The sequence below is a fragment of the Metarhizium acridum genome, assembly GCF_019434415.1.
Source record: "Metarhizium acridum strain ARSEF 324 chromosome Unknown scaffold_568, whole genome shotgun sequence".
In the NCBI taxonomy this organism is placed as follows: domain Eukaryota; kingdom Fungi; phylum Ascomycota; class Sordariomycetes; order Hypocreales; family Clavicipitaceae; genus Metarhizium; species Metarhizium acridum.
This window is the reverse complement of record NW_027094041.1, coordinates 559,207-584,682: the sequence shown is the minus strand read 5'-3', so window position 1 is coordinate 584,682 and position 25,476 is coordinate 559,207. Positions and strand designations below refer to the sequence as shown.

At 52.9% G+C, this 25,476-nt stretch overlaps 5 protein-coding genes across 5 annotated transcripts; 4 read left to right on the top strand and 1 right to left on the bottom strand.

The window, feature by feature from the left end:
* Position 1: 1 nt before the first annotated feature.
* J3458_019593 (uncharacterized protein) lies at positions 2–2,248 on the top strand. Its single transcript, XM_007815460.2, has 3 exons — positions 2–316; positions 420–851; positions 969–2,248. The coding sequence occupies exons 1-3, from the start codon at positions 238–240 to the stop codon at positions 1,391–1,393; spliced, it is 936 nt and encodes a 311-aa protein (XP_007813651.1). The 5' UTR covers positions 2–237; the 3' UTR covers positions 1,394–2,248.
* A 5,963-nt stretch (positions 2,249–8,211) lies between these two features.
* TRF2_2 (Transcription elongation factor SPT4) lies at positions 8,212–12,405 on the top strand. The gene is made up of 3 exons (XM_007815459.2): positions 8,212–9,460; positions 9,575–9,783; positions 9,852–12,405. Exons 1-3 carry the CDS (start codon positions 9,111–9,113, stop codon positions 11,153–11,155), a joined length of 1,863 nt encoding a protein of 620 aa, XP_007813650.2. The 5' UTR covers positions 8,212–9,110; the 3' UTR covers positions 11,156–12,405.
* Positions 12,406–12,564: 159 nt separating this feature from the next.
* Positions 12,565–18,102, top strand: J3458_019591 (uncharacterized protein). Its single transcript, XM_066121578.1, has 2 exons — positions 12,565–17,357; positions 17,451–18,102. Exons 1-2 carry the CDS (start codon positions 13,150–13,152, stop codon positions 17,878–17,880), a joined length of 4,638 nt encoding a protein of 1,545 aa, XP_065973192.1. The 5' UTR covers positions 12,565–13,149; the 3' UTR covers positions 17,881–18,102.
* Positions 18,103–20,675: 2,573 nt separating this feature from the next.
* Positions 20,676–22,205, top strand: J3458_019590 (uncharacterized protein; the record flags this gene model as incomplete). The annotated part of the gene is made up of 4 exons (XM_066121577.1): positions 20,676–20,957; positions 21,143–21,284; positions 21,400–21,502; positions 21,592–22,205. The coding sequence occupies 4 exons, from the start codon at positions 20,676–20,678 to the stop codon at positions 21,971–21,973; spliced, it is 909 nt and encodes a 302-aa protein (XP_065973191.1). The 3' UTR covers positions 21,974–22,205.
* A 1,200-nt stretch (positions 22,206–23,405) lies between these two features.
* On the bottom strand, positions 23,406–24,527 carry YIM1_2 (zinc ion binding; the record flags this gene model as incomplete). The annotated part of the gene is made up of 1 exon (XM_007815456.1): positions 23,406–24,527. The coding sequence occupies one exon, from the start codon at positions 24,525–24,527 to the stop codon at positions 23,406–23,408; it is 1,122 nt and encodes a 373-aa protein (XP_007813647.1).
* Between the last annotated feature and the right edge of the window lie 949 nt (positions 24,528–25,476).

Below are 25,476 nucleotides of genomic sequence, written 5' to 3'. Positions count from 1 at the left end.
GCTCAAATGGCTGTAGTTGACAGGTTGGAGCTCGCCTGCGGTGGCGCTTTGTGTTGACAAAGTCGCACGTTTTGTTCTGCTGCAGCTTCGTGTCTCTCGTCTCTTTCGTGGGTGGCGGGCAGCGATTAACTACGAGCGAGAGACCATGTGACGTTGCGTTGCCTCGAGCCCCACCATCCAAAGCCAACCTCGACCGGCTTCAAACTTCAACACGCCCCGTCACTCATCACCCTCACAATGGACGTTGCTCATCCGCGGAGGATTCTGGCCGTCAGTCTTGACTCCCAGGCAGACCAGTTGAGCAGGGTAGTCAAAGGTGCGCTGCGGCCCACCCAACCCCCATGTTCCCGCCTTCTCATCTCATCTCATCTCATCCCGCAGGAGATATACACTTACTAACCACCCCCCCCCCTTTCCAGACCTCACCGGCTCGTCGCCATGCTCGCCGTCCCCTTCCCTCGCCGGCGCAACGCACAACCTCGCCCTCAAAACGCAGTACTACACCGCCACCGTCCCCATATGGCTGGACCTCATTGCCTCGCCATCCGAGTGGTCAGCGTCCTTCCTCTCCGATGAAGCGGGCGAGGTCCTCGCCGCGCTGGGCGGCCTGGTCCTCATCTTCAGCCTGCCCCCATCAACGTCGTCTGAGGGCGTTGACCGCGTCCGCGACGTGATCCACCACGTAGGACAGGTCGTCAACAACGGCCTGGGAGGCTGGGAATGGGACGGCGTCCGGCTGGCTATTGGTGTTGGGGACAGCGATGCCGAAGAATGGGATGAGCTTTGCGCCGAGGCTGGCTTGGAATTCGTCCAGATTGGCGGGAAGCTGCCGCATTTGAACGAGTTTGGCGGTACGTCTACAAGACCTTGACCATGATGGGCCTGCAGAACCTTTTCAACTTCCAATCCTGGGTGGTATACAATCCCACACTACGCGCTGCATCGCGGGTAGCTGACGGGCAGACAAGAAAAGACAGGCATCTCCCGCGTCAGGGAGGCCCTTGAATCAAACGACTGGGCACAAGACGCACCCTCTGATTTCGGCGACTTTGAAGACGCTTCCGACGGGAGCGAGGGCGGGCATCTGGATCCGGAGAGTCTGGATTTCGGCTTTGATCGCGCTGATTTCCAAGGCTTGAAAGAGGCCATCTGGGACGCGAGGCCCAGGGACGGAGAACCTTCAGCTCGGGCCGCTGGTCCCGGTGCAACGTCCAAGGGGGATGCGGGCAATCCAGGGCATGTCCAGCTCGAACTGGGTCATGAAGACGTGGACAAGGTAGAGAACATGATGAGGAAGCTGCAGGCTGTGAGGGACGCGGGGGAGGGGTTGCCCGAGGCGCAGAGGAGGAGGATGGCAGCCAAGGCGGTGGATGAGGTTATGAAGGAGCTTTGATTGGGGGGAAATAATAATGACGGTACGATTCGCGACTCTCGGGCTGGGCTGAGGGATTGACCGAGATTGACATGTCCCTTGGGGGAGATGATAGCAGGGACAGATGCAGGTACAGGCTCATCTATGAAGCGTTTATTGATGCATACCCACCTAGTACCTAGAGTACTGGTAGAAACCACTCTAGGAAATTCCAATTATAACTATGAGGCAGCCGTCACACGAGGTGCCCAACCTTCGACGTGGTAGATAGATAGGAGTATGGTGTGTCCCTGCAGTAAGAAAGTTGGCGAATAACCATTTCATATTTCCCCTGCCGGTACGGTTGCCTTTCCAAGGCAGGATAAGTGTCGATACGGAAACCATGTTAGTTAAGTAAGCACGTGGTAAAAGAGTTCTTCCATCTTCTACCTGTTGTTGACGATTGAGGACGATTGAGTCATGTAGGGTAGACACTGCGCCTTGGCTCGGCTCACCGACAAGTTGGTTTGGGTGGCACGGCAAACAGCCCTGTTAATTGCTCCTGATGACAATCAGGGTTGATCACTGGTCACTGTTGGGGCACCAGACGTTTTGCAAACCCACACAAACTTAGCAAAGGGTTATTCGCACTGCGGAAAAAGATGTGCCGATCCCCGACTCATCAACTTTGAGTTTCTGCAAGGAGGCCCGTGGGCGTGAAGCAACTGATGCGCACCTGACGTCCATCAATGGAGTCATTCAATGGAGACGTCTCGAGCTTACCAAGTAGTCCAGCTTCAAAATCCTCCAAGCATGGGAAGACTCAACTACAGAGCACCTTTAACCCGTTTGTACACGACTGAGTATTCAGCATCCGCCAAGGAGAACGCATGAATGTGCCTCTCCATCCCCTCGAGGCAGCGAAGGCTCCAGTGAGCTGTCTCTCTCCACATGGCCTTGGAATCCCCGGCAGAACCCAGAAGTATCAATCTGTCTCTCTCCACAAGGCCTTGGATTCCCCGGCAGGACCCTGTAATCGAATTATTGATACTTCTGGGTTCTGCCGGGGATTCCAAGGCCATGTGGAGAGAGACAGCTCACTGGAGCCTTCGCTGCCTCGAGGGGATAGTAAAGGGGGTCAAGGAAAAAAAAAATAGGCATCGAGACTGACGTTAAGCTCGAGACCATACTTCTGAACCCAAGAAACTCTATAGTACTTGTCAACTGTCGATTTTAGACTTTATAGAACTGAAGCCGCCACGAAGGGCCTCACCCGCATAGCAGGCTGACAATGCAGGAACATGCAGATGACTACAGAGTACGGAGTACTCTGTAGTTAACATCTAGTTCCCCGTTTCCATCAGAAATTTAGACTCGGCCAGAGAAGATACCGGTCCGTCGTCGGGCTGTTGTGTGGTTCGTGACCAGACTCGTCTTGTAGAAGTCTCGAGAGGTTCTTTGGTTCACTCCAAGAATGGGCAATGCAACTCTATGCGAGCTAAACAAGACACCAAGCCGCTAGAAATATAAAGAAACCAAAGCCCGGCTACCACCAGCACTCGTGACGCGATGGCATGTTGGTCGTTTAGGCGGAGCCCAGATCGCGAACTGGTTGGCTGGCTGAAGTGGATGCTGAGCGGGCTCGATGTGCAGACAGGGTCTAGTCAGGGGTGACGATGTCTGGATGTCTTGATGTTCTGGTGGTGGGGTGGTATTGGCGAGCAGGCGGTCGATATGCACTGACCGCGCCGTGCACCTTGCCACAAACATCTTGGGCCTGGATGCGGACCAAGTGGCTGCTGCGCGGGTTACGGCCGACCAGAATGCTCAACGAGGCCAAAGGTTGTTAGCTTACTCCGTACCCAGTTGCAGTAGTCTCGCCCATGTTGCGTGGGATCACTGAAGGAAGCCCATCAGTGGCAATGGCCAAGCCGGCGTGAAGTCCCGGCTAAGCACCTATGACGACACTGAGCCAGGATCATGAATACTACCAGAAGACCGGCCCGGACAGAATAAGGAAAAAAAAAAATAGAAACAGCCATCTGTGTGTCCTTTGTGTCGGTGGACAGCAGAGTACGTGTACTGTGTGTTTTTGTGATATGCCGGCAAATAACATGCGTAATCGGTAGAAGCGCTCTGTGCTACTAAAAGCCGCAGCCTCTCGTCACCTGTATCACGTCCAAGGTGTTTAACAACACGTCTTCGATCGGACATGTTCAAGCTGTGCATCGGGCCCTCATGCTTCAGACCGGTTCCCTGAATTGACAAGGCACTGAGTACTTTGGTTTGACCAGGGGCAGCTTCTTAGCCGCTACACAGGGGCTTGCTTGCTCGGTGGCTGGCGACACTACTGCAGGAACCTGGCGGGTCTGGCTCACCAGGGCCAAGTGGGTGTTGCAGCTTTCTTTTGTCTTGGTTGTACTCCGTACGACGTATGTCCCTTCGAGCCTCACGGCGGACTAGCATAATCATGGATAAGCTAGCTTTTGAGATGTGTCAGCTCTTGGGGTCCTTCGTCGACATTGATGGGCATGCATTGTCCGGCCTCTGCCATGCGCCTTACCTGAGGTCAAGGGGAAGGGTAGTAAAAACAATGGTTTCTTTCTGAATTTTATACACCGGCCAAGTGTGTCCAGGTTGGCGGAAGATTTGCAGTCCAGGGTACTAGGCATGGAGCACTTGCATGCAGCACATATGCCGACCGATTCAATAGATACCTGAGCTGATGATCCGACCGGTAGTGATATTCCTGCCTGGGCAACGGCAACAGCAACTCCTCCTCCGTATGTATGTACTTGTATCCGATGGTAAAGTCGGTTCCGCAATCAAGGACGCGCTGCCTTGTTGATGATCCTTGTTGCCAGCCCCTATTCTTTGTGCGTGGCCGAGAGACGGGACGAATGGATGCGGGGATGTGGGATCTCCGATGTTTGTCTTCGTCAGACAGACTGCCTTGAATGCATCCGGGATCAAGGGTCTAGGCAACTGATAAGCGCTCTGTAGATAAGCAGAGAGTAATATTCCAGCAACCCTGTGCAGTATGAACAAACCAGATACTTTTCGCTGGACCGAAGCTGCAAAACTCTTTACGAGCGTAAGGGTACTCGTGCAAGTGCAAAACTGGATTCTGAGAAGCCAGTCCTCGTTGGAAGGCTGCAGATGACATCTCAACGTGGTAGGTACGACTTGCGTCAAACTTCCGTAAGTAGTTGACTGCTTTGGGGAAGGAGCTGCGATCAATCTCCTGCACACTTTCAATGCCACCATCGTAGTATTTGGCGTCTTCGATATCCACATCTTGCATCTTGCACCTTGCCTCTGGCCTTCAGCTGTTGATATCAGCTCGTGGCTGACACGACATTCGCATATTTCTTCACTTGAACCGCGTTACGCACTTCCAAACCGTATCAATGGCCATGCCTTCGCCTTCAGAACTTTGCACTCCCTGCGCACTCCGGTGCTCGGCGCGGCACAGTTCGACGGGTCGACGTATTGACTAACAATACGACCCTGTAGTTATGCCTGAACCAAGACAATTGAGTCGGCCGTACGCACTGGCCAGTTGTCGAACCCCAAGACATCGAAACATAAAGGAGTGTGGAAAAACCCGCGCTCGCGAATCCGCCAAGTATTTCTCCATGACGAAGACAATCCGAAAGCTGCCGAGCCCATTCGGTTTGCCGCCACTTGGGTAAAAAAACCCGCTCGACATAAAACTCCGATCATCCCCAAGGCAGTGAGATAGAAAAAAGTTGAATAACTATCGACGAGCGCGGAGTATTGATGTGGCAAAAACAGTAGCACAGATCGCTTTGAGATCCTGTCATAGCACAATCGGCGAATTTTTCACAGCCCCGTCGCGAAGCAACACGAATGACTGCCGGCTTGAATTGCTGGATGTCTAGGCAGTAGCGTTCCCTGGAGGTGTCATCTTGGGGTGCATGCACAAATACCAAGCGGATTGTAGTTCTATTGAAAAGAGGCTATCATTGATTGCTATTCGATCTGGAGAGGCTTACAAAGTACAACTTGTCATATCCTCTGCTGTTGGAGTCTCATAAAGTCTTCTCTCGACTGGCCAATTCCTACTGTTGTTTTGGGTCATGTTGTTCAACATGCTACCCCTTGCGAATGTGACATTGCTCCAACCTCTCACACTCTGTGGGACAAACGGGGTATCTTGCAGCTTCCACCACGTCACGATGTTCGCCAATGGGAACTGCAGCGCTTCTTGCCTCTCTTATGCAACTTGGGCTAGGTTGGGCTCATTGTTATTACTGATTTCCCGTGTCAAATCCCGACATACTCGTGTGTAACTCAGCACCGTTATGTGTCACACTCCATGATGGCCCCCTTTGGACATTTGTCGTGGAAGAGGCATGAGGGAGGAGACACAGCCAGCGTCTGGTAGAGCAGAGCCGAGTCGTCAAGAGCCAAGACAAAAAGGGTACTGAATTCGGAACAGCTGAGCCCAATGATCGGACACTTCCCCCACTCTGATTAAGGGACGAACCATTCCATCGCATAAATGGTCCTTGAAGGAAAGGGCTTGGAGCTCAAGATAAGAAGTCCGTGGGAAAGTCTGAACTAACACAGAACATGGGCACCGCAGTCATGCCCGTCAAATGTGTTAGCACGTGGTGACAGGCCGCCGTGATATCGTCGATGAGGGCCCACGAAAGCCTGCATCAAGCCGCCACCTTCAGTCTCAGCTTTTTTGGACAGGAACCCCCGACCTTGACGCCATGGTGGGCATGGGGCGAATGATGCCTTGTTCACATGTCTTAGACTCTGCATATCCACTCTGTGTACGGAGAACGGAGCAGTAGGGTATGACCGTATGACCTCTATGTACATTCTAGGCAGAGTCTTACGGCAAGAGGCTTGTTCGGGTGAACCGTTGGAAACGCTGGACATGAACGATCTTTTGTCTTCTTCTGTCCCACTGCAAAGACACAACAGTACGGACCAGACCATTCGCTGTCTGCAGTGCCGTAATCGGGTTTTCACGCAACGTATTGACACCGCGCCATGTACGATTCAAGGTTGGCGCACAGAAGAAACAGGCCAGAGGATGACGGCGTGGCTGTTCAACCAGTACGGAGTAGTCGTATGGTACGCGGTGTCGTCCAACGAGTTCATTCCGTCTTGCTTCCATTGAATATTGAATTATTCGTTGGTCAGCCTCTTATGGTACTCCGTACCCCATCGGCTTCCTCATGCTTGCTCTTCCTCCAGCCAGCTCTACTCCGCAACGGGCCACCCATTATCGCACTCACTGCACCCTTGCTCTCGGTACTACAAGGATGGCCGTCTTGCGTGCCTGAGGTATGGAGACGATGCATCGGCGAAGGGATTTTGGCGCAACATGGCGACCCCTAACCAGAGGCTAAAAATGTACCGTGCCCCTTGGAGCGGGCTACGGAGTAATAACGATGGGAGGGTGTTGTTGGCAGCGAGCCTTTGCGACACCATACATGGACAGCGTACATTACAAAGGACTTGGGTAAGAATGTGTGATGCTGGCTGAGTGTTTCGTCCGCCTCGTCCGACTATGCACATCAATATTGTATGTATGTACTCCGTACAGCTCCGTACGGAGTAAGGAGTAGGAGTACATGAGTACATCAGGCTTTATGTACATGGAGGAGAGGTGTCTGGAGGCGCAGGTGGAGAAGGAGCTCAGGCACGAGGCATGGATGTGGTTGAGAGGGACGGCCCCGACTGGCGCGACGACCGTTTAGGGGAAAGATCAGGAACCAAGAGTTCAGGAACCCGCGAGTCCACGTCGGCCACATGCCCAAGACTTGTCCAAGCCTTGCGCAGTTGCAACAGAAGCATCCCCACAACGCGCCGACGACATCAGGGCAGAGGGGATCTCCCAGGCTTTGTCGGAGTCTGAGTGGCATCCAGTTGGTCAAGAGGTGGGCGATCGTCCATGTATATACAGCGACATGGAGCATCACGAGTCCTTCAACCTTGTCCTTGCTGGCAAATGGTGCTGGTGTTGTTACAGAATACGGAGTACCACCAGGCTAGGGGAGTACTCTGCAGGCGCCAACGGAGACTGACTCTACAGCGGACAAGACTGGGATGGCCATGGTTGTCATCCGAATCGTTGAGTTGTTGGATCATGTCATGCTGGCTGTAAGCTCTCGGACTGGCTCTTCATATCCCACCTGATGCCGGACTGGGTGTGAGCACGGAGTACAGTATGGGAATACGCTCAAGACTAACATGGACCGGTTCCTTTTCGACCATGCGCGGCGAAGTTGCGAGACAACATTGAAGCCGAGGGTTCACTTGCTGAATGCGGGATGCTAGATGCTTTGATACTGGATGCCCACGGGCAGGCACAGCAAACAAACCGTCTTGCGCTGCGAGAGAACCAGTCGCCAGTCAGACGGGGTGTGTGTGGACAGAGCCGGGGTGGTACCCAAGCCAATGAGAGAGGTTATGCTCACATACCCTTGCCAGGTGCGATGTGTCTAAGTGGGCAATGAATGAACTCGAGGCCTTTGGTTCGAGTTGGAAAAGTTTGGCGCGCGATGGTGTGCATCGTTTCTCTTCCGAGTTTAGCACGTCGCCCCTCGCCTTTCCCACGCAGGCCGCTCAGTCGCACACCAACAAGCCCAACACACCAGGACCAACGCACACTCACACACATGACACACACTCAACTCGCTCGCTCGCTCACTCACTCATTCACTCAGGCACGACGTCGCGCACCGCGCGCCACGCAGCAGGCTGGGATGGGCCCGGCTTGCGCCTGTTCCTGCAGCATTACGGAGCTGCGTAGCCTGCATCCGCCGCCTGACCCTCCAGCTCCTGGAAGCGGTCAAGCGGCTGGCTGGAGTGACCCGGATCACAGATGCTTCCATGTTGGCTTGAGACCCCAACGCAATGCCTCCTGTAACTCTTGTCTGAACCCAAGCCGAGCCCTGTTCTGTGAGTCCAGATGTCTCCGGGTGCCCCAAGGAGTGCTGCCACGCCCCCGTGCTTCCCCGGCGCTGCGATCCGTTGATCCCAGGTGTCTAGGTCTGGCCCCGTCCAGTCTTCCTCAAGTGCCTGGCTCTGGTCTTCCTGGGCTCGGGCCAACTGCACCAACTGTGGTGCGGTCTGGCCTATCTGGCCCGCAGGGTTGCTCCCCCGTCTGCCCATCCTCCGTTTTTCTTTTCGTCTTTCTCATCTCCATCTCTCACCCGTTGTACTCTTGCGACTTCCTTTCCTTTCCTGACGCCTTTCTTTCCTTTCGAGTCACTCTCTTGCTCAGTAGCCATTTCGGGTCCCGTCACTCTTTCCGGGACCATTACATTCTTTCGGCTCCTCATCCACGACGTCACCCCAAGGCCCTCAACCGTCCGCCCACTATGGGATTTTAGAGACTGACATTCATTGCCTTTTTTATTACATGCAAATCGACACACACACTCGCTACGCGCCCTGTTCCTAGCTTTGGACCTCGAAATCGTTTTCCAACCCGCCCCTTGGCTTTTGCTGCCTCTAGTCTAACCATCACCACCGTCGGATTGGCCTTTCCGTGCGCCATCGAATTCAAAGTTCAAGCCAAGGACACTGTTTTGCTTCAATTTCACATTTAACGGCTCCCTAAAAGCCAGTCAATTTACGATTTCGAGCCACTCCGATATTATCGCCGCTGCTGACAGGCAATCTCTTTGTTGGGCTCAGCCATCATAAACGCGACACGACACGACACGACACAGACGCTTGGTCCCAACATCTCCCTGACCAGTTCGCAATGGCCACCGAGGTCGAGCATACCGTGGCCTTAACCACTGCTTCTTCCGTGCCGGCTCCTGGTTTTATCCCCGAAAGCGATGTTGTTACGCCCACGTCTTCAAATAAGCTGTCGCCGTCACAGTCAAGCTCTGGTGGCAATGGGCATTCTAATTCTAAGCGACCTCCGAGGAAAAGTACTTTGACCCAGCAGCAGAAGAACCAGAAAAGACAAAGAGCAACCCAGGATCAGCTTAGTATCCTGGAGATGGAGTTCAATAAAAACCCAACCCCTACCGCTGGAGTTAGGGAAAGAATAGCCGACGAAATCAACATGACCGAGCGGTCCGTTCAAATTTGGTTTCAGAACCGGTATGTTCCCCCTCAGTGCTTGTCGCCCCCCCAAAAAAAACCAATTTGGCTTTGCCGTTATGCGCTTGAACTTCTCATTCGAGGTGGAGTCAATGATACTGATGTTAGTTATAGACGAGCCAAAATCAAGTTGTTAGCAAAGAAGAGTCTGGAAACGGGTGAAGATATTGACTCCATTCCAGAGTCTATGAGGGCATACCTGGCCATGCAAGCCATGGAAACTGGCAAGGGTCTTGGCGGTAACTACCTTGGCCGTACTGGCTTGATGCCTTTTGGCCACAATGGTATGCTTCTTGGCGGCGACCAAGCTCAAGGCAAAGTTTGTAAGTCAAGTATCATGCGCGTTTACTGACAATACGACGAGCGTTACTGACCCCTATCGTTCTCCAAGTGATCCACCACCTTACCTGCCGCTCCCTAAGCATTGGGAAATGGACTCGGGTTGGACAAAATACTATGGACCTCATCATCTTTTATTCACCTGATAAGTGCACCATGACCTACTACATTAACAACGAACAGGCGGGATACAAGATTGAGTACCCGTTTTCGTACATTAAAAACATCTGGCTGGAAAATAATGAGGCGGACCCAAACAAGATGGGTGGCATTGTCATTGAATTGAACCGTGCCCCCCACTTTTTCATGGATTCATCAACAACAACTAGCGGCTTCTACCCGGTTGGCGACTTCACAGAGGATCTCCAGGCCTCTCAATGTATGATCCATCAGCTAGGCGGAAACCCAAAGGTTTTGACAAGCCAGTTGGCTAAACTCGTTTCCCTCGATTCGTTCATGAACCGACACAACCCTCAGCACTTCGCCGCCGCCGTTGTCGCCGACCCGCACGCGATTTCTGTGTCTGCTCCTGTGTCACCAACAGCACGACCTGCATCACAACCCAACTTCCAGCAGCCACACGCTGGCATGATGCAGGAACATTGGGGTATGAATCAGATGCATTCGGCCATGCGACCGCCGCCACACGGCCACAAGAGACAGCGCAGTCGGTCTGTTCCTGGACCGATCGACTTTGCCATGTTCCAAAACCAGCCAATGCCCTCGTTCTACATTCAACCGCCCGGTGAGATGGGGCCTCCTCAACATAATCCGAATATTTACGCCCCTGTCCCACAACAGCCAAGCGGCATGGGTCACAACTTAAGGATCGATACTCAGGCTGGTTTCGGACTCGATATGCGCCAGTACCCTATGTCGGCCACGACTGCCTCACCTTCCGAGTTTCCCCCCAGCCCCGCTGGAACGTATCTGTCACAGGGACCAGAGACGGGACCTCTTCCGCCCACCAATTTCGGGACGCCCTACAGTAACGGTGCCTTCTTGTCGCCCATGGTTGGCCCCGAGCACAATGGTGGCACCATGTCCCCAATGCCATACAACGGTGCTGCTGAACCATCTATTGTCGAACAATCTCCACCAATGTCGATGATGGGCCGTCCTGGCTCTGCTGAAATCTATGGTGGCGGCCATGACACCTCCTGTACCGTCTCCGAGGACGGCGCAAGTCTGCATGAGATGTATTCCAAGCACACAATCAACCTGCCTATGCATGGCCAGTCTCCGAACAACTTTGTACACCCGCAACAGGGCGAACTTGATATGGATCAGCTAGTTCAGTTTGATCATGTCGAGCCTGTTAGCTTGTCACCAGAGTCTGTTGCGCATCCTACGTGATAATGACTGAAAATTTTCGTTCCCAGTCTAGTGGAACTCTTCCTGAAAGTCTAGGAGAGCGGAGTCTGGTCAAGGAAGATGTACATATCATGCAGGCGTTGCTTTTTATGTTTCTGCTCGTTTGAAGCAGTTGATACCATGGGCTATTTTCTGGTCTCGGATTGGATACTAATACCTCTTCCTTTGTTTTTATGTCGATTAGAAGGCTTTGCTACATACCCCCGTCTCTTCCTGCGGATGTTTTGTCTCTTGACTCTTTCACATCCTCGCTCCTCAACGATGTACTCACCAGTACCCTGCAACGGCAACTCGATTAATTCGCGTTGGTTCACGACGATAGCACTCTATGACACCACACATGTACGTGCGGTACAACAACGATCGTGCATTTTATTCCATTTTTCCCCTGCGGCAATCGCCTTGCAATATTTTACCGCACAGAATTTTGCGACTAGACAGCACCCTGGTGGCTTGTTTTTCATTTTCTACTCTACTTTTACTCTTCAGCTTGGCTTCTTCATTCCCCCCCGTTTTCGAGCACCTGTCCATCCAAGAGTAGTGGATTGCGCCACCGCGCTACCTCTGGGGACCTAATCTATATTTCATGCATATCTTGAGTAATAATGGTCATTTTTTCTCTTTTCGCTCTTTGATTTCGGTTGTCCTCTGTTTATGTTGGCGATTGAATAATAATAGGCGGGCCCAGGAGGCTCAGGCCGAGGGGTTTTTTTTTTTTTTTCAATTTTATTTCTTTTTGGAAAGGAGGGGAGTGATATTGGATTTTTTATGCTCCTTGTAATTAGGGAAGAAGTGCGCCGAGGAATAGAGAAGCAACACAAAAGCAACAACGGTTTGTGTGACTTTGGGGATGGTGGCATACAATTCCGAGGGCTCTTTCTTCTTCGGCATGTGGTGTTATCATAGCTGCGGCGGCGACCTAAAGACTGCCTCTACACCGATGAGGCGTGGACATTAGCCACGCGGTGGACTGGCGAGATGGGACTTGGTTCATACTTGTGGCCGCATGCAGGAATACAAAATGAGTTCAAAGCTTTCAAATTTTGAGTGTCCACATGTATACGCTGTGAGCATGTGGTAGGTATGGAGCAAACTGTGTCCAGAAACAGAAACAGGTTGGGCTCGTTCCGCGGACGGTCGGTGGCTGCTGATGCGCATGAGATCACTGCACACCCTTTGCGATTGATTGATGGCAGTGCAATGCCTGTGGCTGACCAGAAGAGACGAAGAGATGGAGGACATGGAATGGAGTACTCCGTACTCCGCCCCCCCTCTTTCGGATCTCCTTCGGAGTGGTATTGTCATTCATTGTTATTCACCAGCCACTATGGCGTTCTTTGCCTATTGATTGGTTGGTTCATGGGCCAGGAAGAGCAGATGTCGTTATTACTCCGTACTCCGTACGGGCTAAAGATGGACTACTCCGTACGGAGTAACTGGCCACGACTTGCTGCGCCACTTCCCTTGCCTAATCAGGTCTGGCCACGCAAGTGTCCCTAGCTGAGCCTGGCTGAGAGACAACAAACTGGGGCGCCACGGGGCAATGCAAAGGTCAATGTGGCAGGAACCTGGCGACATTTGCGGTGATGGCTGTCACTGATGTCGCCGTGACCTCTTGGATATCCCGTCCGAGTCTTGAACGAGTTGCGATGGTGTTTCTTGCGCTGACAACATCTTGCGTCCTGCCGCGGCCTTGTTTTCCTCCTTCTTCTTCTTCTTCTTCTTCTTCAGCTGTGCATCCGCACGACTGCTGCATTTATCCTTGCCATTCACTGTTTCTCTTCTCCAGTGGCTTGCGATTTTCCCTTGGTCTATTCAAACTTCGAAGTCTTTGCCCGCTTGGACTGTTAGCGAAATCCCTTGCTCTTTGCGAAATACTCCTTCAAGCATCGATTGTTTTTCTTTCTTTTTTCAGTTCAACAAACATGCAGCTCGTCACGTCTCAACACTGAGACACTGTTGCATTTTGAAGCACAATGGCACCCGTACAACCGTCTGGCCGAAATAGTGGCACCTTGGCGCACCACGACGTCGACCGCGACCGCGACCACGACCACGGTGCCTCTCATGTTACACCTGTCGTGGCACACGAGTACGGCAACGATAGCCATTCGACGAACCTGACCAGACAGACGGCCCCGAGGAGAGCGAATTCCGACCCCGTGAACCCCAGCGGTATTGTGCGAGCTGTGTCTTTTTCGGGACCGGCGTCAAATAACCAGGCATTGGCGGACTCGACGAGTCGCCATGGGCACGGGCACGTGCATGGTCAGCATGTACTACTTACTATTCCCTCGAGAGATGCTGTGACCGAGATGGGGTCGTCCTTTGGCGACGCTCGTGAACGCACAGATAAGACTGCCCATGTCTCAATTACAAGTCCTGCCAATGACAAGGCTACCCAGACTTTGAGAAACTCCATCCGCCGATCAAGGCCAGGGAAGAACAGGAAGGACAAGGTGAATAAGGCATTGCGGAATGCTTCATGGAAGGATGCCTTCAAGGCCACCCTCGCTAGTACATATCAGAAACTGATCATGGAGGGCGTATTACGGAGGAAGCCGTTGCCCCCGAGCAACGATGGCCGTCATATTCCCCTGAACCCTTCAGATGCGCTGATTGACGAGCGAAGCCAGCGTCCGTACGTTAGCAACTTCATTCGATCTAGTCGGTATACCGCGTACGATTTTGTGCCTAAGCAGCTGCTGTTCCAGTTCAGCAGATTGGGCAATTTTTATTTTTTGGTCATGGGTATCTTGCAGATGGTTCCTGGCTTGAGTACCGTGGGACGGTGGACGACGATTGTACCCCTGTCAGTCTTTGTCGCTTTCAGCATGCTCAAGGAGGGATATGATGATTATAGAAGGTATCAGTTGGACAAGTCAGAGAATCGCAGCGAGACTTGGGTTTTGAACCGCGGACAAGGAGGTAGGACCACGGAGAAGGGTGCGACGCAAACTGAGGTACGCGCCGCAACTGGTGATGCCGATCTCGAGAGCGGCGTGCATGACATGAGCCCTCGAGACTGGTTGTGCGTGCAGTGGCAAAATGTCAAGGTTGGCGATGTGGTGAGATTGAGACGAAATGATGGCGTGCCCGCGGATATGATTTTGCTGCATGCCACGGGGCCTAATGGCATTGCCTACATTGAGACAATGGCTCTGGATGGCGAGACGAATCTCAAGAGTAAGCAGGCATGTCCTTTGCTGGCAGAGCGTTGCGACTCGCTGGACGGGATCAGGTCGACCACGGCTACAATTGTTTCGGAAGATCCCAACATTGACTTGTACAGCTATGAAGGTCGAGCTACAGTCGGAGATGAAACACTGCCATTGTCGTTGAACAACGTCGTCTACCGCGGATCGATTCTTCGCAACACTACCGAGGCGATTGGCATCGTGGTTAATTCGGGAGAGGAGTGCAAGATTCGCATGAATGCCAACAAGAATGTCTCTGCCAAGAAGCCCGCCATGCACACCATGATCAACAAAATGGTACTCTTCCAGATTGTCATTGTGCTCATGCTTGCTGCCGGACTTACCATTGGTTACTCGCTGTGGAAGAGGAGTATCCAGGACCTGTCGTTCTACCTAGTCACAGCAGGCCAGTGGACTGCCAGTGTGCCCTTTAAGGAAATCTTTTTCGGCTATCTCATCATGTTCAACACACTCATCCCGCTGTCTCTATATATCAGCATGGAAATCATCAAGATCGGCCAGCTTATCTTGCTGCAGGACGTCGACATGTACGACCCCGTGACGGACACACCCATGGTAGCCAATACGACCACCATTCTGGAAAATTTGGGCCAAGTGAGCCATGTATTTTCAGACAAGACGGGTACGTTGACTGAGAATATCATGAGGTTCCGCAAGATGAGCGTTGCGGGGGTGGCTTTTCTTCACGACATGGATGTACAACGCGAAGAGGATGTGAAGCAGAAGAAGATCGAGGCGGCCGCGTCGTGGAGTTGTCGCAGCAAAGGCAAGCACACGCAGCGGACTCAGTCTTTGTCGCCGCACAAGGCCAAATTCTTTCATCGGGATGAAGATGATATTTTGGAAGAAGAAGACGAGGATGGGGACGGTCATGGAGCAGTGCCTCCCAGGAGAACTGGCTCCTTCGCAAGCGCCTCACACTGGAAATCGACGGTGCGCCCGAATGAGGTACCAGAGGTCAAGACGGAGGATATGTTGGACTATGTCCGCCGACATCCAAATACCGTATTCTCTCGCAAGGCAAAGCACTTTTTGCTTTGTATTGCTTTATGTCACACCTGCTTGCCCGAGAATCAGGACGACGGAGATTTTTCGTTTCAGGCTGCTTCCCCAGATGAGTTGGCCCTGGTAGAAGCTGCTCGCGACATGGGGTGGCTGTTGATTGATCGCCCTGCGCAGACCATCAAGCTGCAGACAAACGATGACAGGGGTGCGGTTCAGGTCGAGTCTTACCAGGTGCTGGACGTGATTGAATTCAGCAGCAAGAGGAAGAGAATGTCCATCATTATCAGAATGCCCAACGGCCGCATTTGCGTCTTTTGCAAGGGTGCCGATAACGTCATTACTTCGCGACTCAAATTGAGTCATTTGGCTGAACAAAAGACAAAGGACATTAGCCGACGGGCTAGTGTGCGCAAGACATTTGAACAGGACAAGGTCCGAACGCGAATGAGCATGGCCAGTGGAAGGGGTACGCCGAGAACGAGTTTCGCCTTGAAGCGAGGTGAGTCGATCGATCGGTTGGAGGGGCTTCGACGCAGCATTGGTAGACTGTCGACCGATGTCAACAGACTTTCCTACTCGGAGGGCGTTGGCTCCTGGATGGCTAGGCGACAAGCCGAGGATCTGGGAACACCTCGAGGTTCGCTGGATGTGTTGCGTGCCGGACGACCGAGTCTGAGCATAGTGCCGTCGGTTGAGGACGTGGACTTTCGAATTGACGAGTCCGTTGCCAGCAACGAGGCGGCTGTTTTCGAGCATTGCTTCCAGCATGTCGAAGATTTTGCGACGGAGGGTTTACGAACATTGTTGTACGCGTATCGGTACATCGAGGAGGATGCTTACGCCCCTTGGAAGCAATTGTACCGCGAGGCAGAGACTAGTCTTGTCAACCGCCAGGAGCTGATTGAACAGGCTGGCGAGATGATTGAGCAGAATTTTGAGCTTGCTGGCGCCACTGCCATTGAAGACAAATTGCAAGACGGGGTGCCCGAGACGATTGACAAGCTCCGACGAGCCAATATCAAAGTCTGGATGCTGACGGGCGACAAGCGCGAGACAGCCATTAATATTGGCCACTCAGCCCGCGTGTGCAAGCCGTTTTCCGAAATCTACATCCTCGACGGCAGCAGGGGCAACCTCCAAGACACCATGACTTCCACCCTCAACGACGTCTGCCGCGGCATGGTGCCGCACTCGGTCGTCGTGGTCGACGGCCAAACACTGGCCACCATCGACGCGTCCGACGACCTCGCCGTCCTCTTTTACGACCTCCTCCTCCGCGTCGACTCAGTCATCTGCTGCCGCGCCTCACCTTCCCAAAAGGCTCAACTCGTCACCTCGATCCGCCGCTTCGTCCCATCCTCGATGACCCTCGCCATCGGTGACGGCGCCAACGACATTGGCATGATCCAATCCTCCCATGTCGGCATTGGCATATCGGGCCGCGAAGGTCTCCAAGCCTCACGTATATCCGATTACTCCATCGCCCAGTTCCGCTTCCTCCAGCAGCTCCTGTTCGTCCACGGCCGCTGGAACTACCTCCGCACGGGAAAATACGTCCTCGCCACCTTTTGGAAAGAAATCCTCTTCTTCTTGGTCCAGGCGCACTTCCAGCGGTTCAATGGATACTCGGGCACCTCGCTCTTTGAGTCGTGGAGTCTAACTGTATTTAATAGCCTGTTCACTTCACTGCCTGTAATCTTATTAGGCATCTTTGAAAAGGACCTCAGCGCGGAGACGCTGCTCGCTGTGCCGGAGCTGTACACGTTTGGACAGCAGAACAGGGGGTTTAACATTCGGCAGTATTTTGGCTGGATGCTCATGGGAGTCGCGGGCAGCTTTGTCATTTACTACTTGACGCTCGGCGAGTTTTGGAGTGCACTTTTCACGGCGGACACTAGCCTTTACGCCATGGGGGCGGTGTGTTTTACGGTTGGCGTTATTTTTATTAACATTAAGCTATTGTTAGTCTCTCTCCCCTCTCTCTCCTTTTTTGTTTGCTTGTTTAGAGAACCACCTGACATGGGCAACGAAACAACTAACCAACGCGACGGCAGAATCCTCGAGCTACACTCCAAAACGGTCATCACCTTTGGTGGCTTCATCATCTCCATTGCTGGCTGGTTCCTCTGGTGTCTGTTCCTGTCGGGCATGTATCCCCAAAAGGTGGGCAAGGACATGGTCCGCCGTGGCTTCCTCGACAATTTTGGCCGCCAGCTTTCGTGGTGGACGACGCTGCTCGTGGCGCTCGCTACGCTAGTCATCATGGACCTGGTGGTCCAGGGCGTACGGAGGGTGTACTGGCCGACGGACCAGGATCTCATGCAGCGCATTGAAAAGGACGCAGGTGCGAGGCAGGCTCTGCGCGAACATGCGGCTTTGCAGGAAGCGGGCGTCGAGGAGGAGGATGTCGAGATGCAGGACTTGATTATGCGCCGAGGGCGGGGGAGCGTGGCTATCGAGGGTGGGCAAGAAGGCACACGCTGAGTGTGGATTGCATATCCATGGAGCGAAGAAGGTTCTGCTTTTTTTTTTTTTTTTGGGACCGCTGGTTAGGGCGGGAGGGAGTACTGTCTGGGTGCTGGCGTGTTTGGGGCTTGATACCAGGTATATATGGCATTGGCGTTTTTGGTATAGGTGCCGAGAATTGATTTGGATATGTTATTTCAATTGATGGGCCAGATTCTTTCTAGATTGAGTGCGTGAAGCGTTGGGCCGAAGCATGTGCCGGGAAATTGGCAAGTTCCTGGGCTGTGATGACGGTGAGGATATATATCCACGATTTGGCAACTCGACGGTCCATGACAGCCGGCGCCCACGGATGGGGTATTTTGCTCTTTCTACCGACGTCCTTTCACTATGAGACTGTTGCCTGCTACGCCTCGTTCGGTGGGCAAAAGGCTACTACTACTACGTATAGAGGTGGCTCGTCTCTCGTGGGTTTATGGCCCTCCTCCAGTTGCTGGTGACACTCGTGATTGCGTTTAGACCCAGGCGTTCCGAAACTAGACACTTCCTCTCGTATAGTCGCCTGTTACATTGAAGTAGATTGACGACGACAGTGCTCATTCGTTTTGATCTCTCTATAACGCCCTTGGCAGTTTGTTTCGTACCTCTGCGTCGTCCATGTCAACCATGACGCCGCGATTTCTATCGACTTTATTACTGTATCGCCAGATGCCATGGAGATATATTGTGCGGCGGGCTCTTGCGACTCGCCCTTCTTTTCTTGCTCAATTTACTATTACCACGCTCGAAATTGTTCCACACGGTGTGGCTGTAGCGTGTTGGCTTCATTGAGGATAATTTTTCGGCGCTCTGAGCCCCAAATGACTAATTGAGGTCATGAACTAACTGTCTACTTAGGTTGAGTTACTATTGGAGTAGTAATTACTGTTGCGTGCCCATTCTGATATTAGTGACTTGGTTAACACGAAGCGAATATGACCCTAACCCTAATGATTTATACAGAATCTTACTTTTATAGCAAGAAATGGGAACAAGTGGTGCTTATTGTTGCCTGATAACATACATATTTGAGAAATAATCTTGCCGTCGCCACAAACTGCCACACGGTTACACGAGGGCTACGTCACGAGACCTAGGGCAAAGGCTCTCACCGACTTTTTGTATAAAAAGCTCTTTGGTCATCTAGGCCTTGAGGAAAACTAAGGACCTTTGATCCAAAGACTGTTATTAGATGAATTGAGCCATGACTCCAAGCCCTCGCTGAGCCCTTGTCACATAAACCACGTCATTGCGTCTCAGATGGACTTCTTTCAGCTCTGAATAAGTACCCACAGCAAAGATGCTTCCGTTAGCGCGTAATTTGCAGCCTGTTTTCCAAGAGTTTGTCTGTGACAGAAGCTTCTCACACGGCTTCAGAGTGTTGTAAGTGATTAGTGTTCCCCAAGTAACTAGGCAATATACCTGACGACACTTGGGCAGTGTCTTCACCAAGGCCCCCGCATATAGGTACTATTTGAAGCTAGGGATGTGCAAAATAATCTGTAGATTACCCAAGGACAGGATGTTACCCCGCCAAATGTCTGAGTGTTGCGTTGGCATGGCTGTGTTTTACACCACGGGGCGGTTTGTATTGATGCCCAAGACTGTGGGCTAAATTTGTAGACACTCTTTGCTCCTTTCCTAGCTGTGCTGGCGAAAAAATTCAATTTTTTTTTGAACACAATTTGTAATATGTACGACCGACCTCACGGTGTTAATTTCATTGGGCCCTACCTCATGCAGAATATGGGATAGATTGAGAAACAGAAAAACTTGATAACAATTTGTATTATAGCAAATAAGAGCGAATTAGAAGCAGCATATTGTACACCAGAATATGGATAGGTGTGGCTCGAGTTCACCAAATACTATAACAAGTACTGATTTGAGATGGCAAAGAGCAATGCTTTGCTCGTATTGTAACCTCTTCATCTTTATAGTGGAGGCCAGTAAGTACTTACTTGGCTGGTGGCGTAGAGTGATTTGGGGCTGGGCAAATACTAACATCTCTGACTTATATATCCACTTTACCAAGATGTTGCATCTTTACGTTGCTTATTTCACTGGAGGGCAATTATTCTTTAAAAGAAGTGTGCTCCCAGATGTAAATCAGGTCCATAGTGCATACACGCCTTGGCAAAGTGTCAAGGTCATGCAAGGGGGGTATAATTGCTTCGCAATAAGAGAATGTTCTTTGTTGTGGCACAAACACAAGAGCTGCATCGAATCACCTTTCCAAAAGCCCTGCGAGCATGTCTACACCGCAAGTGTCTCAGAGTCTCAGACTGCGGCATGGTTGCCACCCTATAAAGCTGTACGCCACTTACCCCAATGTCTCTTCCGCCTCATGATGTATGATGTAAAGGATTTCATTCCGTGTAGTGTTTCATCCAAATGCGGGTTTTATTAGTGTGACCAAGTACTCCTGTCTGCTTGCGTCCGGCCGTAGCCATTCACTCAACGGGGCATGTATGAATGGATGGCGGAATGGCATGCTGAAAGCGTCAACCGCAACCATACTTGCATTACTCCCCTCCCCCCCCGAGACCGGGCCTCGAACACACAAAAACGGCCATGGATACGGAATGCGTCGTCACGGATGCGGGGAAATAAGCTTCTGGTTGGGCTGGATTCTACAAATTCGCCATGCTTCCGCTTGGCACGGTTTACTTGTGCAACTGAATTCGCAAGTTCGACTCAAATATTAAGACATTCAGACTCCTTGTTCAAGCCGCCATTTTAAAATACTTTGTTGATCGGTTAGCCAACCCAAAATGCCTGCTGAAATCAACGACATTGCTATGCGCGCCTCGGTGGCTGCCGTCAGCAAAGGGTCCAGCATCCGCGTTTATGAGTCGGATGTATTTGGTGGAATCCGGGAGGCGATGTTTGAGGGCAAATGGACCGGCGGCAGCCGCCGCAACGTCATCGCCAAGGGCAAGATTGGCTCTCCTGTTGCCGCAACTTCTCTCGGCCTGGACTTTATCCGCGTCTACTATATCGGCGAGGACAACAAGGCGAGGGAGATTTGCTACGACAAGCACGGTAGGCACTGGGTACGTGGCCTGACAGGTCTTCCAAGTTGCATCTGTTGTCCATGCTTCGGGGTCTGGAACATTGGACAGAGTCGAGCTTGGTAGTCGACTTTCTCAGCCGGTGTTTTGGGAACGGGACACGGGCAATACTTCACTATGTCCATGCTTCCGCAGGACACTCTTGACTGACAGTCTGGCTTGGACAGTACAACGGGGCTTTGAACGACAGGTTCAGGCTGGCGCCTTACTCTGGCTTGGCTGCCATTTACCTCGAAGCACCCGATGATCAAAAATTGATTCGCATCTACGGCCAGCTCGAGGACGACAATACTATTCAGGAATGGTGCTGTAAGTAACACTCCGGGCGGGGGACAGCCACGGGGACCGATGATTATCAGACTTTGCGGACAAGCAGCCCTGGTTTCTTAGTGTCTCGTGCTGACTCTGAATGAAACTCAAACAGATGACACCAAGCATGGTTGGACTCTCGGTTCTAATATAGGCGACGCCGTCCCGGGCTCCTCCATAGCTGCTACTACCTGGGCCCAATCACCACACCAGATCCGGTAGGTTGTACACAGTTTATCACCCTGGGGCTTGAGCCGTTGAGCTGCAGTTGTCTCTTCTCCCTGCTGACAACAGCAATCGTGTATAGCGTCTACGTGCAAGACGCGAACCTCAACATCATTGAAAAGGCCTACGATGGCTCGCGTTGGCACACGGGCGGCCTACACATCAAGGACGCAACGCCTCGCGCCGCAGTGGGCGTCACGTCGTGGACGGAGCACGGCAACGTGTCAATCCGCCTCTACTACGGCTCCCCAGGCAACGTCATCAAGGAAAAGGCCTGGGACCACGGCAAGGGCTGGTACGACGGCGACTTCTCACAGGGCTCAGTGCCTGCGTCCCACGTTGCCGCAACCCCCAAGCCCACGCTGCGCGTGTACATTCAGAACGGCACAAAGTACACGGCCGTGACGGAATTCGCCTGGGAGGGCCGGTGGGATGTTGGCCAGCAGGCTCTGCCCCCGGCTTAACGGCACAGTGCACACTCTGGCGCCGTGTGTTGCTTGTCCGAGGCGAGTGTTTGTGTTTCAAGCGCGTGGCGCATGTCGCGACCACGGGCTGAGTGATACACATGTCGGAGGGTTGGTTGCTCATGCTGGGCGGTTTGCCTGGTGTCTACAGCCTGCAACACTATGGAGGGAACTGCTGCTTGCCAAGAGGTCCCCGAGGCAGATGGTTTCCCAGAATATGTAGTGCTACAAGATTCTAGTCGTTGAATAAAGACCAATGATTCGTGTCTTGTGTTTCCCATGAATCAAACACTGGCAAGTCTTGAACTTGAAGCAGGCTCTAGAGAAAGACGAGCAAATCAGCGCCATGGATTGACATGGATGCATAGAAATGGAACTAATGGAGATGGAAGCCATGCCAATGTCACGTCTCGCTTGAGTTGAGGGTTAATCATAGTTAAGATGCTCAACATGATCATTTTTTGCCTCAATACTTGAGCCAAAACTTGATTCTAAGCCTTATACAACTGCTTTATTTGCCTAATTATGAGCAGAAACAAATGGCGCGGTCAACTCATCTCTCTTAGCCGCGTCTCTGAACGCCGGGCGAAGTAAAGTTTGTGGAATAGTAGGCATCCCTGGTGCCTGTCTGTTTATTCCAAATGGTCTGTTTGGGGGCCGTGGTTGTTGATAAGCCGAGGCAGAGCTTTGCCCGAAAATAGCGGCCATGGCATGCCCTAGTGACTGATACTTTGGTGAGCTGAGATGAGTTGCTGGGTATTTTACGCGGAGCGACCGCTGAGTGCTATGCTGTCGTGATGGTGATTCTTGTGTTGTTGCAGTGCTGCCGTTGCGATACGTAACCCATCCGGACCCAGTCTTGTTTTGTGTCCGATCGTCACTCCCCACACGCCATCTTTGTCTAGGAACATGTCAGAGATATTGCAATGGTTTTTGTAGCTGGGTTGGCGACAACCAGCGAATACCCAGTTTGAATGATCTTTTTTTGTTAAACTAGCAGTTGTGACAGGGCTCTTGACGTTGGAAGAGAGATGATGGGAGAGAGAGGAAGGGACTCGTGGAGTGTGTGGAGTGTCGACGAGCGCAGATCTTGTAAATATATAATGGGGCTATTTTAAATTTTGAGAGGGAGTCACCGTATAAATTATACTTTACTTCCACTCAATTAATGGCTGAGGCTATTGTGAGATGGCCTTAGCCGGCGTGCCGCGATAAACCACTAATCTTGCAAGTGTCTAATATATCGTGATATATTCATGGTGTATTACGTCATGTAGTGCAGTTCTCTGGCTTGGGTACGGTTAATATATTGTGTTACTCAATGTAGTGCTTACACGTTTATTTATATAAAAAAAAACAACTCCTAATAATTACAACATCTTCACCACCACGAGCCAAGGAGACATCAGATGCCATTTCTCCTATCCCTCTGCTAACACTCATCATCGCCAACACCACCATCGACCCGAACCAAGATCTTGCCTGTCGCATGCCGCCCGCCCAGCTTCTCATAGGCCTTGTCGGCGTCCGCAAACGCCCACACACTGTCCCTCACCACCCTGAGCTCGCCCCTGGCCAGCATGCCCACGATGCCCTCGCGGTCCTCCCGCGTAGGCGACATCATGGACACGCCCTTCCGTGGCCGGCCCACGCCGCCGAGCCACCTGGTCACGGGCCACCACTCGTTGAGCTTCATCTGCACGACGGCGCGCAGAAAGTCGGGCACCCCAAAGGACGGCGGCTTGATGCCCACGGAGCAGTAGACGCCCCCCGGGACGAGGTACGACGGCGAGCGGGCATACAGCGCCTGGAAGCCGAGCGTGTCGACTACGGCGTCAAAGGGCGCCGAGGCGAAGGCGGCCTCGAGGTGGGCGGCCAGGTCGGCGTGCTGCGTGTAATCGACCACGTCGTCGGCGCCCAGGCCTCGCACCACGTCTTCGTTGGCGCCGCTGCAGACGCCGACGACGCGGCCCCCGGCGCCGACGGCGTTGCGCGCCATCTGCACCACCATGGTTCCGATGCCGCCGCTCGCGGCGACGACGAGCACGCTGCGGCCCGGCTTGAGGGCGGCGTCGGCGACCAGTTGCGCCGCCGTCATGCCCGCCAGCAGGCAGCCCGCGGCGTCGGCGAAGCTCACATTGTCGGGCTTGCGGACGGCGTACTTGGCCGGGATGGCGACGTACTCAGCCAGCGCGCCGGTGCCCGTGGTCAGGGCGTGCGAGGCCGGCACCATGGCCACGACCTTGTCGCCCCTGGCGAAGCGGGAGCCGCCGCCGTCGGGGTGCCATGTGTCGGTCACGGTGCCGCTGAGGTCCATCTCGGGCGTGCAGGTGGCGGCGCGCAAAAAGGCCGGGATCAGCGTCATTTGGAAGATGGCGCCGACGTTGAGCCCGGCAAAGGCCACTTTGATGAGGATCCATTCTTCGGGGGTGGGCGAGTCGCGCGGCAGCGGGAGACGGGGCGGCAGGGTTGGCGCTGGGCCGGACGTGAATGCGAGGACGGACGAGGGTGGGCCGCGCGCCGTGAAGGTCCAGAGGCGGTGGTGAGATGTCATGATGACGGGTTCTTTGGTGTTGAGGACGTTTTTGTGGTCGGGGGCGGGCCCCTGGGGTGCCGGACCTTGGGTACCTAGGGGCCGAGTAGTCATTACTGTGTTTTAAACTCGTTCTTTTTTTTTTTTTTTTTTCAGACGGGAGACGTCAAGTCGTCAGCTTCGTCCTGCACCCGAGCATGGTGTTGAGCATCGTTATTTGTATCTCGAGGCTTGCAGACGTCGCCCCACACAGCTGAACACGAGGCTCATGGCTGGCGCCCTCCAAGCCAGTAGTCCTGCGCAGCGTCAACTTGAAATCTAGCCTTTTGTATTTGGACTTGTGCGTCGCGTTGAATGTCTGAGGCTTGTGTCCAATATTGCGTTGGATGTGGTGGGTGGACAAGGAATGCGACGCCGTTTGTGGATCAAAAGAAGCTAATTCCGGCGATCGGATGGTGCCGAGGATCGACCACTGTTTTGTCCTTTCTTTTCTTTTTTGTTTTGGCTCCAGACTGATGATGAGTCGCAGGTGAGTAGGCCGGGGTGTCACTGGCGGTGCTGTCATAGTCTGAGTTTGGGAGCTCGTTGACAAGTTGATGCGGCTGATGTCGTTGACTGTGGCTTCAACGAGGGTGCAGGTAACACGACGGATAGTAGCTCCACCGGAGGCCAGTTAGGGTTAGGGTTACTACTTTAGCAGGCTCTTTTAGGCTTGGGGAGAACCGCGCCCACGTGGCGAGTCACCTGGAGCCTCGACTGGTTTCTGGGGCTAGCAACACCCACATCTTCAACAACACATCAACGCATCGGCGCCTCATTGCCATCTTTCGCCATCATGCAGCCACCCCCTTTGAGCAGCCAGAGGTCACTGCAGTCGCTTGCAGCTTTGACTCCAGGGTAGCCAAGTTTAATGCGTTATGCTGGCCGCCAACCCCCTCGAATGAAACGTAGTATTGCCGCTCGTGAAATG